Source organism: Etheostoma cragini, chromosome 20, assembly GCF_013103735.1.
Source record: "Etheostoma cragini isolate CJK2018 chromosome 20, CSU_Ecrag_1.0, whole genome shotgun sequence".
Classification (NCBI taxonomy): Eukaryota; Metazoa; Chordata; class Actinopteri; order Perciformes; family Percidae; genus Etheostoma; species Etheostoma cragini.
The window spans coordinates 15669669-15693992 of record NC_048426.1 but is presented as its reverse complement, the minus strand read 5'-3'; the positions used below and the strand labels follow the sequence as shown (position 1 = coordinate 15693992).

The 24324-nt window shown below is 40.7% G+C and overlaps 4 protein-coding genes across 10 annotated transcripts in view; all 4 read left to right on the top strand.

Moving 5' to 3' along the window:
• The first annotated feature begins 335 nt into the window (after positions 1 to 335).
• LOC117935588 (protein max-like) lies at positions 336 to 5260 on the top strand. Of its 4 annotated transcripts, none has more exons than XM_034857861.1 (4): positions 336 to 574; positions 2437 to 2544; positions 3672 to 3795; positions 3932 to 5260. In XM_034857861.1, the coding sequence occupies exons 1-4, from the start codon at positions 539 to 541 to the stop codon at positions 4114 to 4116; spliced, it is 453 nt and encodes a 150-aa protein (XP_034713752.1). In that variant the 5' UTR covers positions 336 to 538; the 3' UTR covers positions 4117 to 5260. The 4 variants fall into 4 exon arrangements, with proteins under 4 accessions (XP_034713752.1, XP_034713750.1, XP_034713751.1 ...); XM_034857859.1 differs by having other exon boundaries at positions 3902 to 5260; XM_034857860.1 differs by having other exon boundaries at positions 3657 to 3795.
• Positions 5261 to 7188: 1928 nt separating this feature from the next.
• LOC117935572 (ras-related protein Rab-15-like) lies at positions 7189 to 12616 on the top strand. 2 transcript variants are annotated; one of them, XM_034857808.1, is made up of 8 exons: positions 7189 to 7281; positions 7367 to 7461; positions 10618 to 10678; positions 10767 to 10827; positions 10914 to 10991; positions 11139 to 11228; positions 11668 to 11733; positions 11867 to 12616. In XM_034857808.1, exons 2-8 carry the CDS (start codon positions 7374 to 7376, stop codon positions 12017 to 12019), a joined length of 597 nt encoding a protein of 198 aa, XP_034713699.1. In that variant the 5' UTR covers positions 7189 to 7281; positions 7367 to 7373; the 3' UTR covers positions 12020 to 12616. The 2 variants fall into 2 exon arrangements, with proteins under 2 accessions (XP_034713699.1, XP_034713698.1); XM_034857807.1 differs by having other exon boundaries at positions 7229 to 7461.
• A 454-nt stretch (positions 12617 to 13070) lies between these two features.
• Positions 13071 to 14469, top strand: gpx2 (glutathione peroxidase 2). The gene is made up of 2 exons (XM_034857809.1): positions 13071 to 13363; positions 13624 to 14469. The coding sequence occupies exons 1-2, from the start codon at positions 13142 to 13144 to the stop codon at positions 13975 to 13977; spliced, it is 576 nt and encodes a 191-aa protein (XP_034713700.1). The 5' UTR covers positions 13071 to 13141; the 3' UTR covers positions 13978 to 14469.
• A 1350-nt stretch (positions 14470 to 15819) lies between these two features.
• Positions 15820 to 24324, top strand: part of LOC117935571 (signal-induced proliferation-associated 1-like protein 1) — a 35561-nt gene continuing 27056 nt past the window's right edge. For all 3 annotated transcript variants that reach the window (XM_034857804.1, XM_034857805.1, XM_034857803.1), the window contains exon 1: positions 15820 to 16012. The gene's annotated coding sequence lies outside the window, so the exon portion shown is untranslated. The remainder of the gene's footprint in view (positions 16013 to 24324) is intronic.

Below are 24324 nucleotides of genomic sequence, written 5' to 3'. Positions count from 1 at the left end.
TGTGATGATCTGGGGGGGGGGGGGGGTTATTCCAAAGGCCAAGGGAACTTTGTTGGGATGCATAGTATCTTAAGTCCATGAAGTATTTGTTTAAGGCATCATGTATTTATTCATTACAATTTAATAAAAATGGTGTTTCTAATACATTTATTCATAACTATACAACACATATTTAATTATGATCACTATAAGGCTGATAGGTTTGCAACTTGTAGATAACTGTACGGAGATAACGGCATATATTGGTGGGCGCGTCCAAATCCGTGGGCTTGTGGGACATGTAGTTCACATTCCGGTGCAAAGGGGACTGCGTGTTGGCAAATAACGTCATTACCCACAAGGTCTTGTTTTGTTGCGCCTGCGCAGTTAATGTTTTCCCGTCCATGTGTAGGCGAATCACGTGTAGAGAGAGACCGTTGATCGTCATGTCTCTGCTGTAGCGAAGCTCCGTGCTAGATTTTATTATTTGCCTCCAGTTGTCGCTGCGATTTGTTTTGACAGCTGCTTGTTTTCTTTGCTGGTAACAGTTTACCGAAGAATGAGCGAAAACGATGACATCGAAGTCGACAGCGATGTATGTGGTTTAGTTTCCTTTAGGAGTTACGTTAGCTAGCTAAATTGTTAGCCAAACAGCAACTTTAACATTCATGCCAGCCTAACGTTACGCTATCTGATGGAGCTAATGTTAGTTAGCTAGCTAGCTAGTTGGGTTTCTTGGCTAACCCTAGCTAGCTAAATTTTAAGACAAATAGGGAGTGAGCTATTTGAAACTAAGTGTTTTGTCGCGATGATTGGCTGACTGGCTTGTTAATGAAAGTCAAGCACATTAGTCAGGGGAATAAATTGTGTGGTTTTACTGTGGTCAAGTGAGCCGCCGTTTGTGAAATCCAGTTAAACCAGCCATCGATTGGCTTTGGTAGCTTATCTATCTACATGTACAATTACGGTACAGGTACTGGAAGTGGCCAAAAGGCACGTAACGTTACGTCTTCTTGAAAATGTGATAAAAGGTTTGATAAATATATTTTAAATAAATATAAATGAGCCTTTACTGTAAATACTATGATAAAATCGCTTTAATAATCCCAAAAGATGAACTTGGCTGTAATTCTACTTTACATTTAAGAGAAAATAAAAGTAAAAGTCACTTTAAAGTCAATGTATTGTAACTCATAGAGCATGCCTTCAAAGTTGAACATAAATAGTTTTTTCATAAACATTAAAACTACATAAAAATGCTTTCAAATGTTATATCAGTCGAGGAGACTCCGATTAGATCTCTTTTGTTGTAGTTAAGAAATGAGGGGACTTCCCACACATTACAATTCGTATGTACAGTGGAGGTTGGATTTACATTTATGTGGAGTTTCGATATTGCTTCATTGGGTATGTGGAATGTGAGAGTTATAGTGTGTTCCAAATCAATTCCAAATCACACCATGAGTGTAGTTACTGTAGCGTAACTTTTAACATCCATCTTGGCCGCCTTAAGCAGTGTTACTGTAATTGCATTAATACACGCGCAACAAAAACCCAAACGGTGGCTGTGCAAAATAGCACCCTAGAGACTATGTTAATCTGTTGTTTACCTGCAGCTTTGTGGACCTTTCAACAATATGTTATATAACAAAAATCCAGTTCTCCTGCAGGACGTCGCACTGCATTTGAAACATACTTGCAACATAAAAAACACACCGTTTTTTGCTAATTTCAATTACCCATGGTTTACAAACCAGCTACATTTAATTGCACATAATACATGTGCTGTGTTGTTGTAATTGAGTATGCGTATGAAAGCATGTCAGATCCTCAGTCTGGTCACATATTTCTCAGAGCCTCTTGCAGCTACATGTAAAATGTGTTTAGCAATCTTATCCCAAACTATATTTGTGTGTTTCTATACATGTTTACATTTATGTGGTTGACCTGGTAAATTGTTCAAATGACTGTATGATAACTATAAGATCAAGATATGTGTGAGAAGTTCCCCGCCATCTAGTGTGTCTTAAATATTTGACGGACATTGCACAAATCAATGTCTACTGCCAGTCAAGCCTCCAGGAGCTTTGAACTAATTTGAGTTCCTGTGAAGGACAGTTGTTGGACAAGGTGTTAAGACGGTCCGGAAATGCTGGTCCAACCCTTTCAGCAACTGAAAGCAAACAGTACACCTTCAGTTGAAATTCTGAAACAGATCCCCTACTTATAAACATACTTGAACTACAAGTTCCTGCTGTGAGATGGCTGGAACAATTAGATTTCCACTTGTACACACAAAGACCTTGTGAAAGATAAGACAACTTATTCAACTTCAATCTTAAAAAACACATGGTAATCAAGTAATAAACTTTCTCATGACTTCCTTGGTTTTATCTTGTGTGCTTTTGAACATATGACATGCATTGTAAATATTAAAACATGGCCTGTCCCTTGCAGGCAGACAAGCGAGCCCATCACAATGCGCTGGAGCGCAAACGCAGGGACCACATTAAAGACAGCTTTCACGGATTACGAGATTCTGTGCCTGCTTTACAAGGGGAGAAGGTGAGAGGAAAATATATGCATTTTCTACATTCTATAACCCTACCAGCAAAGACATTTGATCTTTTTAAGGTAAGACTTATGTCAGCTGTCTATCTCAGGGCACAGCAACCTTGTTCCCATAAAGAGCCATGTTTAGATGTGCGACCATCCATTCATCTTCCTTAATGCTAGCGTACTAATGGCATAAGCCTGAGCTGCATGTCCTTATGAGGGAAGAAACCAAACTGATGCCAAAAAGTGTATTAAGTTGTGCACATGTCGTGCACATGCCAAGCACTTTTTTGAAATGCACGAGAGCTGGATGTTGTCATCTTGCACTACTATGCTTTCTGTCCTGATTCTAGATATAGATGACGTTGACAGATAAACCAATGTGTCATAAACCTGTGTCATTGAGAACACAAGGCAAAATTGGATTTTACTTGCATTTCGTAAATAAATCCTTTTTTTCCGATAACATAATTTTTGTGATCGTTGGGAGCTGAAAAAATGATCAAAATTCAATTGGACAGTTCTAGTTTGTACCCATCGACGTCTATGCTGTTCGGTTGTGTTCTGCTAAGACAGCTCTCTTAGAGGTCGAAACCAGAGGAATGGCAAAATCATGGGCTCGTTTTAAAAGGTGCCTTTCCCAAGCAAAGCTAGCCACGTGTCAGTCAGGTCCAAATGATGCGATTTGAGATTGTCCATTTCAAGTCTTCATTGTATTTTTACAGACTTATGCAACTGCTCTATACTTTTCAGCATCTTCTCCCACCTAACCAAGACAGATATGTTTGTAATTATAGTCCATTTCATTTATCATTAAATTAAATCCAAGTGCAGCAGTCACTGGTATTCAGTGTGCATGTGTGACGGTGCTACCACATGAAGGAAATAGCTGTTTTTGTGCTAGGTCATTCTACATTTTCTAAATGTGCTTAAGGTTGCTGACCTTTGGAATAGTCTTGTTATTTTACTCTTATTTTGTAATCCAGATTAAAAAAACTAATTGCAACATGCATTTATAACACTGTGATCACTGCATAACTGTGTTGGCACAATTAATGTTGTTCTGCCTGAACAGACACTGCAGCTTTATTCCCACGGCTCTCTGAAATTTTTGCTGACAGAGTTCTGTCAAACAGGCTTCCCGAGCACAGATTCTAGATAAAGCCACCGAGTACATCCAGTACATGAGGCGAAAAAACCATACCCACCAGCAAGACATCGATGATTTGAAGAAGCAGAATGCACTGTTGGAGCAGCAGGGTAAGTGAAAGTATTCCCCTTTTTGTTGTTGTCGTTGTCCTTTTACGTAGAAGTGTGATGTGGTCTTTTAGTCCCAATATGCAATATTTGATGAGATCTCCTGCAGTCTTTGTCTCTCTGTCTGTGGGTACTGCAGTTCGTGCGCTGGAGAAGGCGAAGGGGAACACTCAGCTCCAGACAAACTACTCTTCTGACAGCAGCTTGTACACAAACCGCAAAGGCAGCGCGGTGTCCGCCTTTGACGGCGGGTCAGACTCCAGCTCTGAATCAGAGCCGGACGAGCCGCCCAACAGAAAGAAGCTGCGCGTGGAGACCAGCTAGACTCGGGTCGCCCCCTCCCTCTCCAAACAGACTCTTTTTGCCCACCAGCCCCAACTCCTCTCACCTGTCCACACTCAGTCCTGCCTTCTAACGCCAGTCCAGAAGACAAGGTGGAGACTGTGAGAGAGGTGCTATTATGTATAAAACGCTTCTACCTTCCTTTTTCCTCCGGGCAAGCATCCTGTCACTCCGTTCGTGGCCCAGCAACAACTTTTTAAGACCCCCCAAGTAAGGCAGCTCTGCAGTTTTGAAGGACTTTATGCTTTTTTTTTTTTAAAACCTCATTATAACTATTCGTAATCAGATGTGGAGACGACAAGGTATGACGCTTTAGTAAAGCTACACAAAATATATTATTATTTCCCCCTCTTCTGGTTGTTTTGGATGACCTCTTTGCAATCGGTTGGGGTTGTGAGACTTTTTCGACCTTTGACAAAACGGTAAATAGGGATAGTTTACCTTTTTAATATTCATACTTTTCCAGAAAAGAATGTGAAGTTGCTTTTGAAAAGAATTGTCTGTTATGCAATATGCAACCCTCCTTATTCAGTAGGTGGCTGTTTTTGTCTTGAAAATGTATAATCAAATGAACCCCTCTATTTATAGTGACTCACTGAAATTGATTTCCTACCCTCATGTCTGGTCTCCCTTATGTTTGGCGTGAGTTTCCAGAGAGCACAGGAGGATCAACAAGTTGAACTGCTGTTTTAGTGGATTTTCCACAGGTTCAACTATTTATTTTCCTCTATTTTTATTATCAGATAAAATGTAGGTATAAAAAAAAAAAAATCCCCAAATGGATACTGAATGTTAGGCAATGCAGTTAAAGGGCAGTGACCTTTTATTTTTGTTAATGAAAGTCCATTTCAGTGTGTAGTATATAACACTGTATACTCTTTAATGGTGTCAGTCCTGCGAAGAAAAGCCTTCCCTTGAAATATTTGCCTGTGCTGGGAACGTTTATCTTTCTTTCTTTCTTTTCTTTTTGCAGAGGTAAATTAGTGTGTATGTAATCAATATTTGTTTGTTCCATTCCATGGAAATTACAGGTATGTTGTACATACTGCCAACGGTTGTCTTGCAAGTTAAGGCAAACCTTTATTATGAGACTATAAATAAAACTATTTTATCCTTTTGGGATGTATTGGTGTCTCAACATGTTTTTAATAACATCTTATGATAGCTTTTGTACATTAAGTTTCCTGTTTCCTTTAACTACTTTCTTTACGTGTTTGTTGTTGGAGGGAAACAGCTGAGGGAACTCATTACCAATCCCAGTTAATGAAATAATCAGATGTTTGATTACATTTTAGAGACTGCTATAGAATCAAAGCGATCAGTGATTATTTAATGAACTATTGTAGGATACACATTTTTAGATATAGAAGACGATTCTGATTTCTTTCGATTTTTCACTCCGTTTCAGATATTAGTCAAACAATGGGAGCATCGGGGGACGGGCGCAGGTTACCAGGCCAAACTCATCAAATCGCCGGCAGAGTGGGCGAGGTTTACGTAGTCTAGGTGGGGGTACCATAGACATTATGTACCAAGGCTACTAATGAGGAGACAGACGTCATATCCTCTAATGGGGCGTTGCATTAAATCGAGAAGAATTGAGGGACTTTACACACGATTATTATTTTTAAAGCCTTATTCTGCAGTTTTCTTCTATACCTTTTAAGATTCAAATTTTTTATTCAAATATGAGATTAAATATTTTTTTTATAAATTGCCATGACATAGTGCTCTTTGGATGCTGTTATATAGACCTTAGTGGTCACCTAACACCATGTCTGAAGTCTCTTTCCCAAAAATGTATTCTTGGTGCAGAATAATAGCAACTAGAGCCAGTCCCACAATGAGCTTTCCTTAGTATGTGCCATTTCTGAGTGTGTACTAAACAGAATGGAACTTGTGATTTCCCCACAGGGGATCAATAAAAGTTCAAAATTATTATAAAAAAAGGCACAAGGTAACGCTGGATTTTCAGTGTCTATTAATTTGCAAGAGGAAACTTAATAAAGCCATTTAACACTAATTTTCAAACAAAGCAATCTATTGTATAACTTTCTGTGCGCTGTACAGTCACCACCTCTAGCAAAGGCCGAACATATCTTGGAGCAATGCGAAAGTATCTCAGAGCTGACCTGAGGCCTGTACTACGAAGCAAGAGTTGGTGTTAACGAGGTAACTTCAGGCTCAACCCAGTGTTGTGTGCGTGGCGACGGTGGATCACTCACGGGGAGCTTGGCGCGCGGGGACCGGACATTAACGTTACGTTAAGACGTATAGAGACCGACAACCCCCGTTGCCCCCATGTTTTGACAGATGACTGGTGTCAAATACAGAAAATGTTCTCTCTCTCTCTCTCTCTCTCTCTCTCTCTCTCTCTCTCTCTCTCTCTCTCTCTCTCTCTCTCTCTCTCTTTGTCAGGTATTCTAACAGTAGGCCTAGTCGTAGGCTACAATGTCTTCCTCTGATGTAGAAGTAGCTTAGCCAACTCTATAAGTGAGTGTAGGCTACAGTGGAGTTGAGGTGTTTGGTAGTCCTTCTGGAAGTTATTTTGGGTTACAATTTGTTTTTTTAGAGAATTCTACAAACAAACAGCAATACCACAGGCCAAGCAATCAGCCCTTTCCAAACAAGCACATCTTAACGGTCACTTTACTAGTTTGTTAAAAAAAAAAAACATTTTGGGATCAACCCTGTGTGATTGTCCCAGTTTACGCTCCCACAGCAAGAATTCAAGCCGCATCTTTAAGGATGCTGGTTGGATGCTGCCTTCTGGGGCAATAGGTAATGTTTAAGAACACACCAGCCTGTCGCAACAGCTGGCACTAGCTGTGTGTAAACTGTGTTCTGAATACCTTGAAATTACCGGAACTCAAAGTTCAAATGTATTTTTTACGCAGTGTAAAAATAGGAGAAAGTACTAAAAAAACATGAAGCAAATGGGATGCATTTATCACATCGTGTGGTTTAAAAAGCCTACTCGGCAAAATCGAACCGAAACATAAAATAGACTGCTATATTTGTAGCAAAAAACTGCTTCAACAACCGGCTTTGTAAAATTGTGCAAGTTGTTGTTTTAATTGACTTAATTTACAAATCCCGAATATAGAAGTGCGATTGTCCGAGGGGCCCTGGAGGCAGCACACAGCAGTGAGCCAAAGCTACATAGAAGAGTCATGTTTTCTTCTACATGTTAGTTTTTGGTCATGGCTAAACAGTACGACTTTTTGTTCAGGTTGCTCATGCTGGGAGACTCGGGGGTCGGGAAGACGTGCGTGTTGCGAAGGTTCACAGAAAGTGAATTCGATCCTTCACATATTTCCACCATCGGTAAGACATCCAACAAGTTTTCAGTGACGCGTGTTTCGAAAACTCCTGTGGCTGTGTGTTAGCCGCAGATTGAACCGGATTAACATAGGTGAATATTTTTTGCAGAATGAATGTCGAGATGGCAACTTTTTAACTAGACTTTCTACCAAAATTGACCCAAATTTTCTCTTTTGTTCAAAATGTGTAAACTGACCTCCTTGGCTAGTAGGATTAAGTTAGTGTACTAAGTGCATCAGGTCTTAACAGTCCTGAATCTGACTGAAAATGTCTTAAGAAAGCAAAACTGATCTTAAAATAATTGCATTTTATAACAAAGATATGCCCCCTAAAGAAAGATAGGGGCATATCCTCTCACACATCCTTTGGTTAGAAAGAAAAAAGAGAAAAGAAACAAAATCAGTGTAAAGGTGTGTAGGCATGGATGTATGCATCTGTGTTTATGTGTGTGCATGTGTTTATGTGAGCAGTAGGTAGGTAAATATAGGCCTATGGTGTATGCGTATGTCATACTGTGTAAATAAGTGAAGCATTAAATTGTTTTTTATTTACTAAAGGATAAAAATAGAGAACGGGGAGGACCTGGAAAGTTTGTTCATGAACTACTTTCTACTCCTTTTTTAACATGGGATTTTCTTGTTTGAATTACTTACAATAATTTTGGAAGATTGTGCTGAGATATACATTACCTTATTTATCTGTCATTTTAATTTTATGTGTGTGTGTGTGTTTGTGTGTATATATTTTATATATATATATATATATATATATATATATATATATATATATATATATATATATATATATATATATATATATACATTGTGTGTGTTAATAAAGGATATAGGAGAGGTCTGAAAAAGCTGATAACTGTCACAATAACAATGGAAACAACATTTTCTCTGCCCTCCAAAGTGTGTTTATCCTGTTTATTATTACGAACACGGCACTTGTAGATTGATATGCACATTAGTGCTTCATATCACACACATCTCATAAGCCTAGTTTCCTGACTGTTTGATAAACTGATGACTTGGAGGAAAATGGTGTGGGAGTTTTAGACTAAGAGTAAAGCAAAGGAAAAACAGTCACAAACACTTTCATTGTTGGCCATGTAGTTAGTTGTGACTGTGAAAGAAAGTCCCGTAGTGTAGCGTGAATTCAGGCTAAAAGGTTTATGAACTGCAAGCTGAAGAGCTGATTTGAGGAGAGCTTTACATGGGATTAAACCCAGTTATTTAAGAACGTGCATGGCAAGTAAATTCCCATTGCTTTAAGATCCCTGATGTTGTGATTGTTGTTGTTACATTAGACCGCTTCCCTCCAGATCTGCATCCCCATTTCTCACAAACTGTGTCAGTTCAGAGAGCTGCGGCAACAAGAAGACACGGACACGGAGGTTGAACAGAACGCACAGCTTTGCATATATTAAATAAACAATCTCAAAGGAAGCAAGAATGGGACATTATTAACATGCAAGCTTGTGTCAGTGCATGGTAAGATGGTAAAAAGGCTTCGTGGTCCATGAGAATCCATGTTTTAAAGGTGACACGTGCCATAAATTAACACTATAAAGAAGTGATTTATTCTTTAGTATTGTATTTAATACATTTGAATTTCAACTAGTCTCTCCTGAAGCCAAACATTAGTGTTACCTAGGAACAGGATTAGGATTTTTATATAATTTTCCTGGGATGTAGTTTAGAAGCCACATTTTCTGATTCATTAAAGACTTAACATTCAAATCAAATGCATTTGAACGTAACGTACAGAAATTCTGCCAGCCAACAGAGTCATTGATCATTTTAGTGTCCTTCATAGCGGAACTTGAAAGGGAAGTACAAAAGACGGGTGTAAAGGGATGGCTCACACAGCCGTCCCCCTTCTGAATCAGGTTTGTGGTTCGATCCCTGGCCCTTCAGTTCCATGTTGAAGTGCCCTCGGGCAAAACACTGAACCCCAAGTCTGCTGTAGAAAAAAGGCCCATAAATAATTCTGTCTTTTTCAAGCAAAAATGCCAAACCTGATCTTGTAACATCTTCTCTAATCGGAGGCTTAATTTGCTGCTTTATTTTGTTTTTGGTGGTAGTTTATTAAATTGCTGGGTTTTGGATTGCTAGTCAGACAGAACAAGCAATTTCAAGGGATGTTGTTGGCTTTACAAAAGTTTGATTGCTATTTTTCACAATTTTCTGACATGTTTTTTGATTAATTGTATAATCGGGAAAAAAATCAGATGAATTATTATTGAAAATAATAGGTCACATAGTATATTTAGGACATTAATACAGTATATAAAAAGTAGGTGGGAAAAATGAGAAATTCTTAGATGCATCGCGACAACAACTTAGTTTAGGCAAGAGTGCAGAAACAAAATTCAGAAAAATAGCCAAAATTATATATTTTTTTGTATAAATACACATGATCTAATAAATACGTAAAATAATTTGGCAAGACACATAATCTGTTTATCTTCTTTTATCACATTACATCTGGCCACCTCATGTTTTATGTTCTAAGAAGCCAAGAGAGCCTTCCATAATACATAGTATGTAGACTGAACAATGAATATATTTTATATTCTAATATTTTATAATTTTTAGGTTTTGTGTCAACACTGTTAAGGGGTTGCTTCGATCTCAATGCACAGGTACTGCAATTGTGTATGATGACAATAAAGGCATTCTATTCTATTCTATTGTAAAATGAGTTTTTTTAGTGGGCTCAGCATACAAACTAAACTAAAAGTGACTTAAGAAGATAAACAGGCTGGCAGCTGGTGTTATTCTGCCACATTTCTTAACTCTCTCGTCTTGTTACCCAGCAGTAAAAACACACCGCTGCAGCTCACATCAGTTGCAACCCCCTTGTGGAGACACAATGATTTAAAAGCTGACACTATGCAGTGCTAGAGATGTTATTCATTAGGGATAATGGTGTCTCTGAGCAACCCTCTTTTAAGTGCTTACAAACACACAATAGCCCATGGAAAATAGCACAAAGCAGGATTTTTGCATCAATTTGCCACAGTTGCATAAGTGATTCCAGTTTGACCTTGTTAAGGTGTTCGCAATTGCATCACAAATTGCTACTGTCATGTGTTGACTCTGTTTTTCTGTGGAATTAAATGTAATTTTCTCCTTTATTATTTTTTGGCAGGAGTAGATTTTAAAATGAAAACACTAGATCTCGATGGAATCAGGGTGCGAGTCCAGATATGGTAAGTTATGCATGATTTAATTGCATTCATAGAACGCTGACGTGCATATTGTGTGATCTTCTTCTGCTGCGTTTGGTCGTCTGTGCAGGGACACGGCAGGTCAGGAACGTTATCACACCATCACCAAACAGTATTACAGGCGTGCACAGGTGATCCCTCCATATGAACAACAAGTTACCTTCATTGGTTGCTGTAGCATTCATTCTTTAATCCTTCTTCGTTGATTCTCGACCAGGGTATCATCTTTGTATACGACATCACAAGCGAGTTGTCCTTTCAGCACCTAGTGAAGTGGGCCAGTGATGTAGATGAAGTAAGGCAATAAGCACTCTCATTTCACTCTTACGGCCTTCACAGTAACCCAGTATTTGTACCAAGTCTCTGACTGACAATATGATTAATACCCCTTATCTCTATGCTGTCTGTCTTGACTTTTGTTTTACGTTGTTGTGTTTTGCAGTATGCCCAAGACAAGGTGCAAAGGATCTTGGTAGGAAACAAGTGTGATGAGGAGTTTAGGAGGCAGGTGACAAAGGACCAAGGAAACAAGGTTTGATTTAACCTTAGTTTTTTTTAATTGTCTTTTTTTTACATGTAGCTTACTCAACAGCATAATAATATAACTTCATAAGTGATGTTGTAGATATACAAAAAGATCCTAAAGTACATCATTTTGCAAGTTTTTCTGCAATATAAGGTGACCAGGATTAAATGGTAAGCAGACATTTCTAAAGGATACACAGCTAAATCTAACAGTTTGGTTTATCAGTTTGGAAATTATTTCACAAACTATGGTACGGAAATACTGTATTAATGTGAGTTTTTCTTAAACATTTTAGTTGATGAACAAATTGGTAGGTTGGGTAAAAACAACTTGTATCCAGTTTCCTAAACCCTGTGTTCTTTTACTTGTGGAGAAAACTGACCAAGGCAAATAAAATACCTTTTTGTTGTATTTATCTCAAACCATATCCGTCTGGACAATGCAGCTAGCCGAAACTTATGGGATGGAGTTCTTTGAGACCAGCGCCTTCAACAGCATGAACATCTGTGAGGTAGGACACCTGATGCACCTCCAAAGAAACGGTGTGTCACATTAGAAATGTGCACACATACTGCAGGGTATTTACCCGCTGAATTCTTGTTTATTATCTTACATATTTATTTTTCACTTCCTCCTTCCTTTAGTCCTTCACTCGCATGACAGAATTGGTGCTGCAGGCCCACAAGAGAGACATAGACAACTTGTTAGGCTCCCTCGATGATTATCTGGAGAAGGCCATTTTGGAAGAAGACAGTGAAGGCCTCGACAACAACACTCAGAAGACCTGCATCTGTTAGAAAGAGGGCCATCACGGTACCATGGCTCATACTGTAGCTAAAGACATATGTTGCCAACTGTGACATGACCCAGCCCTCCTCTGCTTTTGTCATAGATACTGTGACCTGTTGGCCAGGAGGGCGCTCCTTTGGTTTCACTTTTCCTATGTTGGTGCAGTGGTAAATGCAGTTACCAGCTTCACTCACTCTCTTTACTTTTCCGCCGGTGTAATGCAGTATATATCTACAAATTGACTGGTGACAGGTGGATCCCTTTAAAAAAAAAAAAAAAATGTATTATGACAAGGCAGCCAGACGACAGAGTTGAATTATTTACTTCTTGGAACTCAAACCAGAGTGGATTCTTTTACACAATGGGCTTATTTCTTCTAGAGCAACAGTGTTTTGCCATGTTCAGTGACCTTTCTGAATGCAGTGCATGTTGGTTTACCATCCTGAATGTTTACAAGTATTTGTTTCATAAATGTGACTGGCATTGCTTACTGTATGTTATGCCTTTTAAGCAGTACTACAGCTGCTTAGAACATGTTTCCGGGGTCTGCTCAGTTGCCACGCAAACGTCATTTTAATGTCATGTTTGAAACTCAAGGATGTTGCGAACATTTTTGCTATGTTTAAGTTAATAAATTCCGATTAAAACAAATTTATTGGATATCTAAGCCTTGCTGAGTCACACAATTTTGGATTGAGAGGAAAGTTAGGTCCACAGGCAGTTGGGATGGGTTCATTTATTTTTCATCACCTGCTGTGTGTGCTCTTTAAATCTTTGATGACTGAGAATACTGATACATACAATGCCGAAACATCCTATAATACCATTTGACCATGTCAAAACAGCACATACTCAAAATACGACAGAGAAATTCTAAATGTAAACCCTTTTCTAAGCTTGTCCAAAATAGGATAGAACATTGTAAATGACGCAAACCCTACTTCGTGTACAGTTACATCAATCTGCTCCAACTGAAACTTGTAAAAGAGTATTGTATGTCAGGTGCGGATCAGTTTCTTGCGGATCCATTCGACACCCACAAAAAGCAGCGAGTCAGGTGACCAAGCAGTTGGATGCAGTCACAAGTTGAGATCCCCGTCTGCCTCCAGTGAGGAATAACAGGAGTCGAGATGACGTTCATCGCCAAGACCTTCTACGACCTGAGAGCCACCAAGCTGGAGGGAGACTCTGTGGATTTCAATGTGTTTCGGGGACGGGTGGTCCTGATAGAGAATGTGGCCTCGCTCTGAGGAACCACACCCCGGGACTTCAGTGAGCTCAACCAGCTTCAGAGCAAGTACCCTCATCGGCTGGTGGTCCTGGGTTTTCCCTGTAACCAGTTCGGCTATCAGGTGAGTTGAGCAGCATGGTTTCCTCAGACAATTTGTTATGACCCTGCAATATCTGCTCTTAATATAAACCTAAATATCTCATGCGTATACGCCGATGATGGTTTATTATTCATGTGAAATGTATCAATTCACCTGTTTATACTTCACCCAATTAAGTATCTCCAACACTCGTATATCGGGTGGTTTGTTTGCTATAGTGTAATCAGCTTGATTTATTTTATCATTTTCACAATATGAAAATAAACACTTGTGTTTTGCAGGAGAACTGCAGCAATGGTGAGATCTTGAATTCCCTGCAGCATGTGCGTCCAGGCGGCGGCTTTCAGCCCAGCTTTACCATCTTTGAGAAGTGTGATGTTAACGGGACAAACACACATCCAGTCTTTGCCTATCTTAAAGACAAGCTCCCCTATCCCGATGATGACCCCACCTCCCTCATGCAGGACCCCAAATTTCTGGTTTGGAGTCCCATCAGCAGGACAGACATCTCTTGGAACTTTGAGAAATTCCTCATTGGCCCAGAGGGAGAGCCCTTTAAAAGATACAGCAAAGTGTTTCCCACCATTGACATAGAGCCTGACATTCAAAGACTGTTAAGATTAACCAAGACCTAAGAATAGCCTCCACTTCTTAATGACGTCTCATCCATCACAGTCAAAGCTGACATGCTGTCCTCCACACTTTTAAGCCTTATTAAATGAGGGTGGTATTCTTAAAAGCTAAGGGAATATTATCTGAAGCCTTATAAGTGCTTAAGAGTAGTAGAGGAATGAATTCAAACTGTCAAAATGTGGGTATACTTCATAGAAACGATCACTTCTAAAGCCAGATATTTTCTCATGGATGTCCTTTTGTTTCTTGTCCTATGCTAGCCTGGCCAGCAGATGGTGCTACCGATTTGATCATAAAAGAAAGATAACTTATTTTGTTCATGCTTTTATGAATTAAGATTCATCACACACACACACACACACATACTCTCTCTCTCTCACAAAATGTTTGCACTGTAATAAAACCCAAAAACCAATAATCTCTCTCACTGATGCATCTTCTTTTAATTGGACCAGTGAAGCACCTGCTATAAAGATGTGTTCCTCTGATAAAAAGGTTGGTTGTCACTTCTTGACAGCTCTGTATGGGCATAGCACTGATGCTCAAAATACAGTGGGAAGGATTTGGAATTAGGATACATGTGGTCACAGGCCATTCATCTACAGTATGCATCCTCTAGGCTGCTGATTCGTTCTTTATTTGTTGAGATCTCTTTCTGCCAATTCACAGGATCTAAATTTCCAACTAAGACATGCTGACACCAGTAGCCTACAGCTGCAGGAATGATTTACTACCGCAGTGGCATTTAAAGACGATTCCTAATTAATGCATATACAGGAGCATCACACTGCTACTGTCTTAATGTTTAATTGTATATGTACAGTGTACACTGTTTGCAAGCTCTACATATTAGCAGTGGCTTTTTTGCACATCCGCTCACATCGACATCAGCTGATGATGTCAGAGCTACAGATTACACAGGCCGAGCAGTGCCCTGATGTCTTTGGCAGGTTGCTGCGGGGACAACAGTCACCGGATACTGTTGTATTTCCGTTTGTAGACAGCCTGTCACTGTCTTTGCATATTTGTGTTGTTGGGATACATGAGAACATCTGATTAATATATTTCCCACATGCCTGCTGGTATGTGGTTGACACTCAGGTAAGCATTGTTGTCTATTAGAAGCAATAAATATTGGAAGAAGAACACCAGGGACCTCTTCTCCACTCTCTGCACTGCTCCTCTGCACACAGTTTGCAGAAAAATACCACCAAAGATCGTTTGTGTTTAAGTGAGGTGAGACTCTCAATGAAATTCTCACCAAATAATGAATAATTAAAATAACAGAACAAAACTCATCACATATACATTTGTGTTAAATGGCACACAAATTATGACTTCATCTCTTGAAAATACTTCCATAAATTTGCATGGGTGTTGCTCCAAATAACCCAGCAACTAACTGCAGCAACATCGTGTAAATAATTACAATAAGCACACTAGTCTTTACAACAGGAAATGTATAGCACTGTAAAAGTTCATCTTAAGACAGTTTTAGAAACTGCTTTGAACGTTCTCCAAATTTTTTCCAACAAACATTACCTGTTTTTAACAGGAGATTTGCAACAGTAGGTCAAAGGTTGCTGGGTTAAATGAGTCTTGCACTATAGAGCATGTGTGTGGTTACAATATTGTCAGTAGAAATTTGACCAAACTTAAACACAAACATAGTAAAACATAAAAAGGTGTGTAACTGGATCTACAAATAAAAGGATGTAAGTAAAGATTTGGAGTTTACAAACTATGTTTTCAACGCAGAGTGAGAGCTCTTCATTTCCCTCGTCTACCCACTACAGGTGAGCGCTGTTGCCACGGAAACGTTTGCTTTCCCCACGAAGCTTTCTCGCGAGACTCCGGGGGGAGAGTGCGATAGAGAGAGATAGCGAGGGGAGGCTGCCTGAATGATCTCATCCCTCCAGCAGCTGCATAGCGCAGCGAGGCAAACCCGTAACTTTCTATCAAACTTCAAAGTTGCCTTTCTGAGGACGACACCGGGCATTTTCGGTTTAAACCGGAGCAAACACGTTTCCCGAGAAGGTAAGAAAGAGTGCTACGCAGTTTGTGTTTCGGACTCCCAGGACCTTGTTACGAGTTGAAACAAAAGGAGGAAAACCAGCTTCGTAGTGTGTGACATCCAAAAGCTTGAGGCAGAAAGGGGAAAAGGTGAGCCGGGAACGTGGTGCTAGTCATGTGTGGGGTGTTTTTTGTGGTAAAAAGGTGCCTAAGGTTACACAAAACATCTGGCGGCTGTCCGTGAACGACAACGCTCATCTATGTGCTGTGACAAGGTGCAGTGTGGAGCCAGTGCGCAGTCAGTGCCACCACTGCTGTTATTTTAACTAATGGGGTTGGTGGTAGACGAAATGGACTCGGTAAGAAACGGTTCTACCCGACTATAGCACCGAGGCTGTCAACATATAGCCTATATGTACCCGCGGCGTCGTTGTGTAGCTATGTCAAGGGCATTCTTATCGCTGCTTTGGGGAGACGTTTTACAGGTGGCATCGTGCACACTAGGCTACATATCTCCTTGTGTAACTGTCACCACACGAGAATCAGTATGGTGTTCCCCGTGTTTCATGCAGGTGATCTTCATGTGCCACATCTGGCCTGGGAGCTCTGATTTGTTTACAGCATTGCCTGGTTCATCAGTTTGTTGAACAGATTAGCTCAAGATGATTGCAATTTGTTTCATCGATTAATCAATATAGCCTACCATGTAACATTGTGTACCACAGCGTGGTAGTCATGGGCCGCCATGGCATTCTGATCAGATATAACCCAATCAGACCCACCTTTGCTAAATGTATTTGTTCATAATGTGCAGAATACACACAAATCCAGAATTTGATGTCCACTATGGGCATAGAGACTGTTTTGAATTAGATATAGAATACAGATCAGGGCTACATGATAGAATGGGAAGTATTTGGCAATGCAGGGCAACATGGCAAACAGAGGTTTGTTTAAATAGCAACATCCAGCAAAGTGTGCCAACCTTTCAAAGTTCAATGCAGAATTGTGCCCAAAACCAGCATGTTTACAAAATATCAGCTGTAACAAACCAGTCACAACTATGCAGGTATAGGGCCATAGACAGGTAGGACATGGAAAGTCATTGAGCTCCCCTTAGACTGAATAACAGCGCCTGCTCCAGTGGCTTGTTGGAGGTGGATAATTTAGCATGAGTCTGCTGCAAAAAAGGAAGCTTGGGAGTTTAGCTTTTGGCAAGGATCAAGGATTGTTAGCATTCTCGATAGGCTTAGCTGACCTGCGGTGGGCATGACTGATCATACACTGCACTGCAATTTTGACTAGTGAGTCTAATCTCAGCATCGTCCTGTCTAAATTAGAGCTATTATTCACACTAGAATGCTTCTTGCTTCTCTGATGGGGTTTCTTATAGAGAATTCCTCTTATGCAAAGGCAGCAGCCTTTTATCGCTGTTGAGGAAAGCATGCATCCTCTCTTTTTATCTGCCACAATTGGCCAAGAACTCTGTCTTTTATGCTGTTGTCAAAAATACCTTTCAAGGATTAGACATTACTGCGTGGGCCTTAAACATCTTATTTAAGGAGACTAGTTTGCAGCCATAGTAGCACTAGGCTTATATGGTCATTTTGTATCCACGTGTAAACTCTAAAAGTTCCTTCAGAAAAAAAGCCATTGCTTCTCACGTTTCTGATTACCATAAATAGTCCCCCCTCCTGGTTTATGACTGAAGGACAGTGTTTCTATTTTAACCTTTTTCATCATACTTCTCACTCGCAACCATAACAATTGTTATTGTGCTTCATTTGTCGTAGAGTGTTTTGAAATGTGCACAGAAGGAGGCTTCCTGTTGCTAAGTTGAGCTCATGTTTCTATTGTCTCTTGTGCATTGGCTCGAAGGGAATAGCTCGAGCAAAGATAAAAGACAACAACAAGAGGGGCATTGTGCAGCTTTATAATTTGCCACTGTGGAATTTGTGGGTTGCAATTATGCTAAGTGGCCAGCATGATGAAATGCTTAAATTAACTGTTTACATTTTATGATGAATAATGGCATTATTGTTATGATTAATTCTCAAGTTCAAAGTGCCTTATTCTTAACTGGTGCCATGGTTTTAATGTATAAAGAAGGTTTTTGACCACACTCCTTTCACAGTAATGTGCTGCTTGTTGGTTACACGCTGCTGTTAAGCCTGTGCCCCTGTCAGCGCTGGCTGCCTGTTTCTGATGACAGACAAGACTACAAACAAAACAGACCTTCAGATATGGCCCTGGATGATCTGGTGCACCAGTGTAGCCAATGTCGGCTCCAAGGCCAATTCCTTCATGCCGGTTTGTTCTATGCCAGACACCAGCACGAGTCATGTATTCATGAGTTTTGACACAACCTTCAGTCATAGTTTGAAATATATCACTTTTTGTTGTTGTTAAAAAAAAAAAGGAAGCTCCTTTAGTTTTCACATGAGTGGTATGTCTGGCTGGTATTAGTCAGCCTGTAGTCAGATGTCAAATGACCTGATGGTAATAGGGCCTCCAGCGTTTCTTTCGTGTGATTGTCTTTTTCGCTGGTGACTGAGGGGGTTGATGAGTTTGATTGTAATGAGGTGTGACTACGGGTCCGCGTTTCCTGCTTGCTAAACTGTTGGAATGCTGTGTCTTTGTCTGGATCGGACGGTCCACTGTATACCAGCCAATGGAGGAAAGCAGAGGGCTTGGAAGCTACAATAGTGATGATGTAATCCCTTTTCAGCGAAATGTCACAGAATAATTGTGTGCAGACAAAGGAAAATTCCCCTCCTTTTCACCCCACCTGCCACAAAGTTCGGGGAATTTTTCGGACACTGTAATTATCTATGCGGGAGATTCTGTATTGGTCACCTCCACTGAGGGAGTTTAGTAGTCGGGTACAGGTGCAAAGTCTTGCTACTGACTCTGATCCGGACCTTAGCTGATTGACAGTTGTGTCTCCATTTGGTGGTCCGTTACAATACTTATACACTCTTAACTTAAGCAACCTTTCCAAGACTGGGTTCTGTCATGCGGCTTCCAACTCTCAACCCCAAACCAAAACCCACAGTCATGCAGAGATCAGACGGCGTGTAATTCCCCTTTTCTGTTCCCATCAAAACTCATGCGTGCTGAAAATGGTCCGACATGGCCTGGAGATTAGTAGATGGAGAAGACAAAGTTAAAGTTTGACAAACGACCACTTAAGAATAACTTAAAGTGAGACAAGGGGGGGGAAAAAAACTTTCCATAGTGAAGGAATTCTGATGACGACGATGATGATGTGCTGCTGCAGGCTGCCTCGCTGCCACGCAGTGATGATGACATGCTCAATATTGTCTCGACACGTCTGCCAGTTGCTACACTGTCTCTGCGCTTGGCCTGCACACTCTCTCCCTGGAACAGATTACAGAACTCAGCCTCTGAGAAGAATCAAAACACCAAGCAGAGCTGCAGGCCCATGCCCCATGCAGAGCTTATGTGGGCAGCGGTGGAAAATCGTTCCACATACAAAAACCCCAGAGTTCTTTTTTGCTGTTGTCCCTCCTGTGGACGGAAATCTGAGAAGCAGGCAGGAATGCATGAGGGCTTGGTCATGGCTGAGGCTCAAAACAGATCTCAATCCGTAGGCAGGTCTGTTCAGCTTGTCCTCATTCCTGTACATGCTTACAACTGTTTTTGTTTCTCTCAGGAGCCACTGTTACCATTTGATTTGTAGTAAAAACAGGAATGCTGGCACAACAATTTCAACACGGGAGGTTTTCTCCTGAAAAACCCTACTCTCCGAAGTTGAAGTTGAACTCTATCTGAGCTGTTTTTAGTTCTCTAATATAGTCACAGCATTCTTTCTGTAGTTTGTGTTGTGCTTTTTTTTCCTGTACTGAAACTCAGAAAATCCCTCCTCCATATTGCTCCAAAATTCCACATCCGTTGCTTTGGAACCAGGGAATCCATTTCCACCCTGTGAGTTCCTGCCTTGCTCTTAGTAAAGCTGAGAAGGAAGAATGAGACCACTGTGAACCCGAGGCAGCCTTTGCCACATTTTGAGGACTTTTTTAACAAATAGAAGTCTTCAGGTGGACTGTGTGAAGTAGGAACGTCCCACTCTGCAGTGGGTCCATACAGTATTGTGTTACCTCAGCCTTTAACAAAAAAACATATACTCAATATTGATGTTGAAATAATTAGTCTACGGTGTAAAACAGAGCACTGTCTGATGAATAAAGCCATAGTCTTTTTTTTCCATATTTCTCCAGGTGCAAAAAGTAGATAGGGCTGGCTAATAACAAACATGGCTACTTTCCCAGCCTTTCCTCTCTCGCTGCCTGTTTCCTGTGTGTTTCATTGATGTATTCCTGGATGCCCTGTCTACAGCTTTGCTACACAAGAACACATTTGAAACTTGGAAGCTGTCTTGTACATGTAAAGATGGACATGCGCGTAATCAATACAATTTAAGAAAGTGTATATTGTACATGTTTTGCCATATTGTTTCTATTGCAGTGTCGAAAAACCAGCAGCCAAACTGCGTATCGGCAATATTTACGTCATTGGGACGCTTTCCGTTCTGATCCTTGCACGTTATGATCATTTTGCACTAAGATTCTTAATAAAATGAGAAATGGTACTTTTGCCAAGTATGTAATTTACACAGCAATATACAAAATAGGCTTTACCAAGTGGTTATTTCGTATAGTCTAGAATATTTATTTAATAAATTACCAGAAAACATTCTATATAGTGATATGTACCTGTACACATCCTGTTTTGCTCTCCTGAACATTCATCTTTGCCTAATTTTAAACTGACCCTAGTAGCCAGAAGTTAAAATACCCAACACTAGGTAGCCAAACCCTATGGGAGATGCAAATGAGGGCTCCAGTCAAAACTATCATGTCTTCCTCCTCTGTGACTTGTGGGGATGCAAAGTCCTGGTTTTTGCCAGCTGGGGGAGGAATACAGGGGAATGGTGCTGGGGCATGTTAATTGCATTCTGCTTCACTCTGTATCCATGAGCCAAGACTAAAACAGTAGAATTACTGGGACAACCGTCTGATGTTGTCTGATTAATAAAGCAGACGTTAATTTGCTTGCCTTGTGCTGGCATGTATTTTAAAATTGTGATTTCTTTCTTGGGTGTTTATGAAAACAAGAGTATTGCAAACACTGCACCCTGGGCTGCTGCTTAAAATGTGGCTTGCATGGAACTGGCACAGAAGCATGAAAAACCACAGCTGTGAGTGTGCCAGTAGGTGCAGTGCAGTGCAAGCCAGCAGCAGAACGCTGTACAGGTTTGCACTGTGGTTTTCTGGCACAGCCTGTGATTTAGCAGGGCACCACTGTTATGCAACACTAGCTGACTTATCGCAGTCCAAATGACTCTGTATGAATTGATTAACTCGGCTGCCTGCCTGTTTATAATTGGACTGCGGGTGCACTGGGCTATGCACTGGACCAGTGCCAAAATCAATGACTGTAAATGGTTTACCTGTATAACTTTGCTACGCTGTTGTTGTGGATTCTGTGTCCTGATCACGCCTTTCCATGTCCTGAACTGTAGATTTAAAAACAATTTGCCATTTCTGACAAATGATTCTGATTATTGAGGCTCACCTGAGCTTTCTACTGAGTCCTGAGTTGGGGAATCCGGCTGCTCTCCAAGCTGTAGGGGACAACACAGTCAGCCAGGCAGACATGGCAGAAAATCCCCCTGAGGTTTTATGTAAGGATAATAAGCCCTTCCTTTGCGCCCCCCCCCCCCCCCCCCCCCCCCCCCCCCCCCCCCCCCCCCCCCCCCCCCCTGCACTGGTTCTCATATCACCTCACACTGAAGCTGTCCCCCTGTCCCCAGCATTAGAGCCCATGTTGTTACCTTTTTAAATCGCTTACCTGGCGAGATCCTATTTTTATATTTCTGGCTTAATCCTTGCAAACCAAAAGGGTTTATTTAAAAATTGTAGATTACGTCTTGTGCCCAAGGCACACACTTAATTTGCGGTGGCAGCACAGCAGCCATTTGGCCAATGTGAGGGTATATTAATCAAACTTTCACCTTGACACTGGCATTCCACAATGGCTTACTGTGTTCTCCTTTTGAATGCTGCTCCTCGGTTGAATATTAGTCTGTAAGGAAGCCTTATACAGTTAAAATGCATTTGGTTGTCAAATTAGCTGATGTGTTTTACCCTGGTTGCTTCAGAGGTGTATTTGTGGCCAAGCAGCTGTTGATTGATTGATAATTCAGTTGGACTGATAAAAACAAACTCCAAAGGATGTGTAGAGAATCTTATGATAGATCTGATTACATTATCTGGGGGGCCTTTTAAAGCTGTGGTCAATGCTGCTGCTGCTGCTGCTTCTGCTGCTGCTGCTGCTGGGAAGCTTTTGTGTCTCATGTTTGCTCAGCAGGGTCCTGACCCCTCCCAAACCTGCCTAATCAAACAACTGCTCCTCTTCTATAACAACACCTTGCCACAACCTGTCCAGACAGCCTTGTCAAAATAAACAACAAACCAGCGTGTCATTCACAAACTATTCCATTCTTAAAATGCCATTTCAGCCAAACAGAGTTCATATTCTGGGTTTCAAGTTCTCTGTGTGCTTTCTATTTCTTTGTTACTCACAGTGTTTTCATTCCTTTCCCTTGCCAGTCTGTTATCTGGTCTGAGCATCTGTTTGTGTTTAAGCAACACATACTGTACAAGGTTGGTATTGCATGGGCACATAAGGTATGGTTGTCTCTGAAAATACTGGATTGTTTCTGAGATTGTAATCAATTAAAATGGACTTTGCTTTCTTGTGGTTCTTTGTAGTTCCTCTGTGACTTAGCTTTGCTACCTGTGTAATCAGACAGAGGATGTGAGAGGACAAAGCAGACTTCCAAACATCACAGGCATCTGTCACATTGACACCTCTGCTGTGAGAGTCTGTCAGGCCACTTTCGATTGATCTTGCAGCTCATATGCAGTTGTACATGAAGACCTAAGTGCTCCCTGGTCCTGTCCTCATCCCACACCCACACTACATATGCAGACTCATCAATACAATCCCATTCACTTTTGACAGTTTGAAATACAGTAATAAAGATAAAAGAATAACACTTGCAATCAAGTTTAACAGCAATTTGGAACTGGAGGCTCACTAATCCTAGGCAATCGGGAAGCCAAGAAGACTAATAAATAGGGCTGTCAATCGATTACAATAATTAATCGATTGATTAATTGCATGATTGTCCATAGTTAACTCACGATTAATTGCAAATTAATCTCACATTTTTTAATCTCTTCTAAATGTACTTTAAAATGGATATTTTTCAAGTTTTTAATGCTCCTATCAACATGGGAGCGGACACGAATGTTTGCTTCATGCAAATGTTGATTATAATTGCAACAATCCAAAACCATGACAAATACTGTCCAGGATATTCTCCAGAATAACCTCAAATGTGCTGCATGATCAGAAATAGACTGAAAGTATAATATGGCAAACCCATGCCCATCAAGCAACAACAGATGGGAATATTAACCTGAATGAAACTACACTTGATAATTAAGGTTAACTAAACATCCCATTTTCTTAAGCAGCTCAACACAGAACAATTTACTTCATTATTTGTGCTATCGCTATCAGCTGAATGCTTGGCCAGCAAGTGTTTTTTGAGACTGTACATACTCCGGTGGTAACTCGATTCACATGGACAGTATGCAAATAACTTTAGTCTTGAAGAGAGAACCATCTCAGAGGGCTTTGAAACAAAATTAGCCATTCAAAAGACCCTTTTCTTTATCCATTTCTGCTCTAGCAGGTTTGTTTCTGCTAGCCATCCACCACTGCTGCATCCCTTCCGAAATTCCCAAACTACAGAGCGGCCCGAGGCCCAAATCACAGAACGTGCATGTGGTAATCGCCGTTATTAATGCATTAATTTTGACAGCCCTAATAAAATCATGACTAGGTATTTTGATCCTCCTCTGAGCACATGTATGCTTGTTTCCCCCCATTGACCGTATATATATTTATATTAACGGTCTATGGTTTCCCCCCATTGTTTGTAGTAGCCATGGGCCACAGGAATAAATGTCTGTATTGGCCTGAGCCCAACAAGGAGGGGCACTGGTCAGGTGACCACTACTCTCTGATGGGCACGCACATGCACACAGCATTTTTGTGTGTGCGTTTGCGTGTGTGCGTGTGTGTGCACATGTATGTGCGGAGAGAGAGCTTTTGCACAATCTAAATACCATGATCTTATCAACATTTTTAATGACCCACTCAATCCCAGTTCAAACGTTCCGACAGCTCCACATCTCTGCTCCCGCAGATAGTGATGTGACATTGATCCAGTGGAACGG

Bases quoted from the DNA above. Each gene is read 5' to 3' on its own strand.
- LOC117935588 (XM_034857858.1), top strand. From the start codon at position 539: ATGAGCGAAAACGATGACATCGAAGTCGACAGCGAT. The intron at 2,545-3,656 runs GTGAGAGGAAAA...TTTTGCTGACAG, and splicing joins CTGCTTTACAAGGGGAGAAG to AGTTCTGTCAAACAGGCTTC. The intron at 3,796-3,901 runs GTAAGTGAAAGT...GATCTCCTGCAG, and splicing joins TGCACTGTTGGAGCAGCAGG to TCTTTGTCTCTCTGTCTGTG.
- LOC117935572 (XM_034857807.1), top strand. From the start codon at position 7,338: ATGGCTAAACAGTACGACTTTTTGTTCAGGTTGCTCATGCTGGGAGAC. The intron at 11,229-11,667 runs GTTTGATTTAAC...TGGACAATGCAG, and splicing joins CAAAGGACCAAGGAAACAAG to CTAGCCGAAACTTATGGGAT. The intron at 11,734-11,866 runs GTAGGACACCTG...TCCTTCCTTTAG, and splicing joins ACAGCATGAACATCTGTGAG to TCCTTCACTCGCATGACAGA.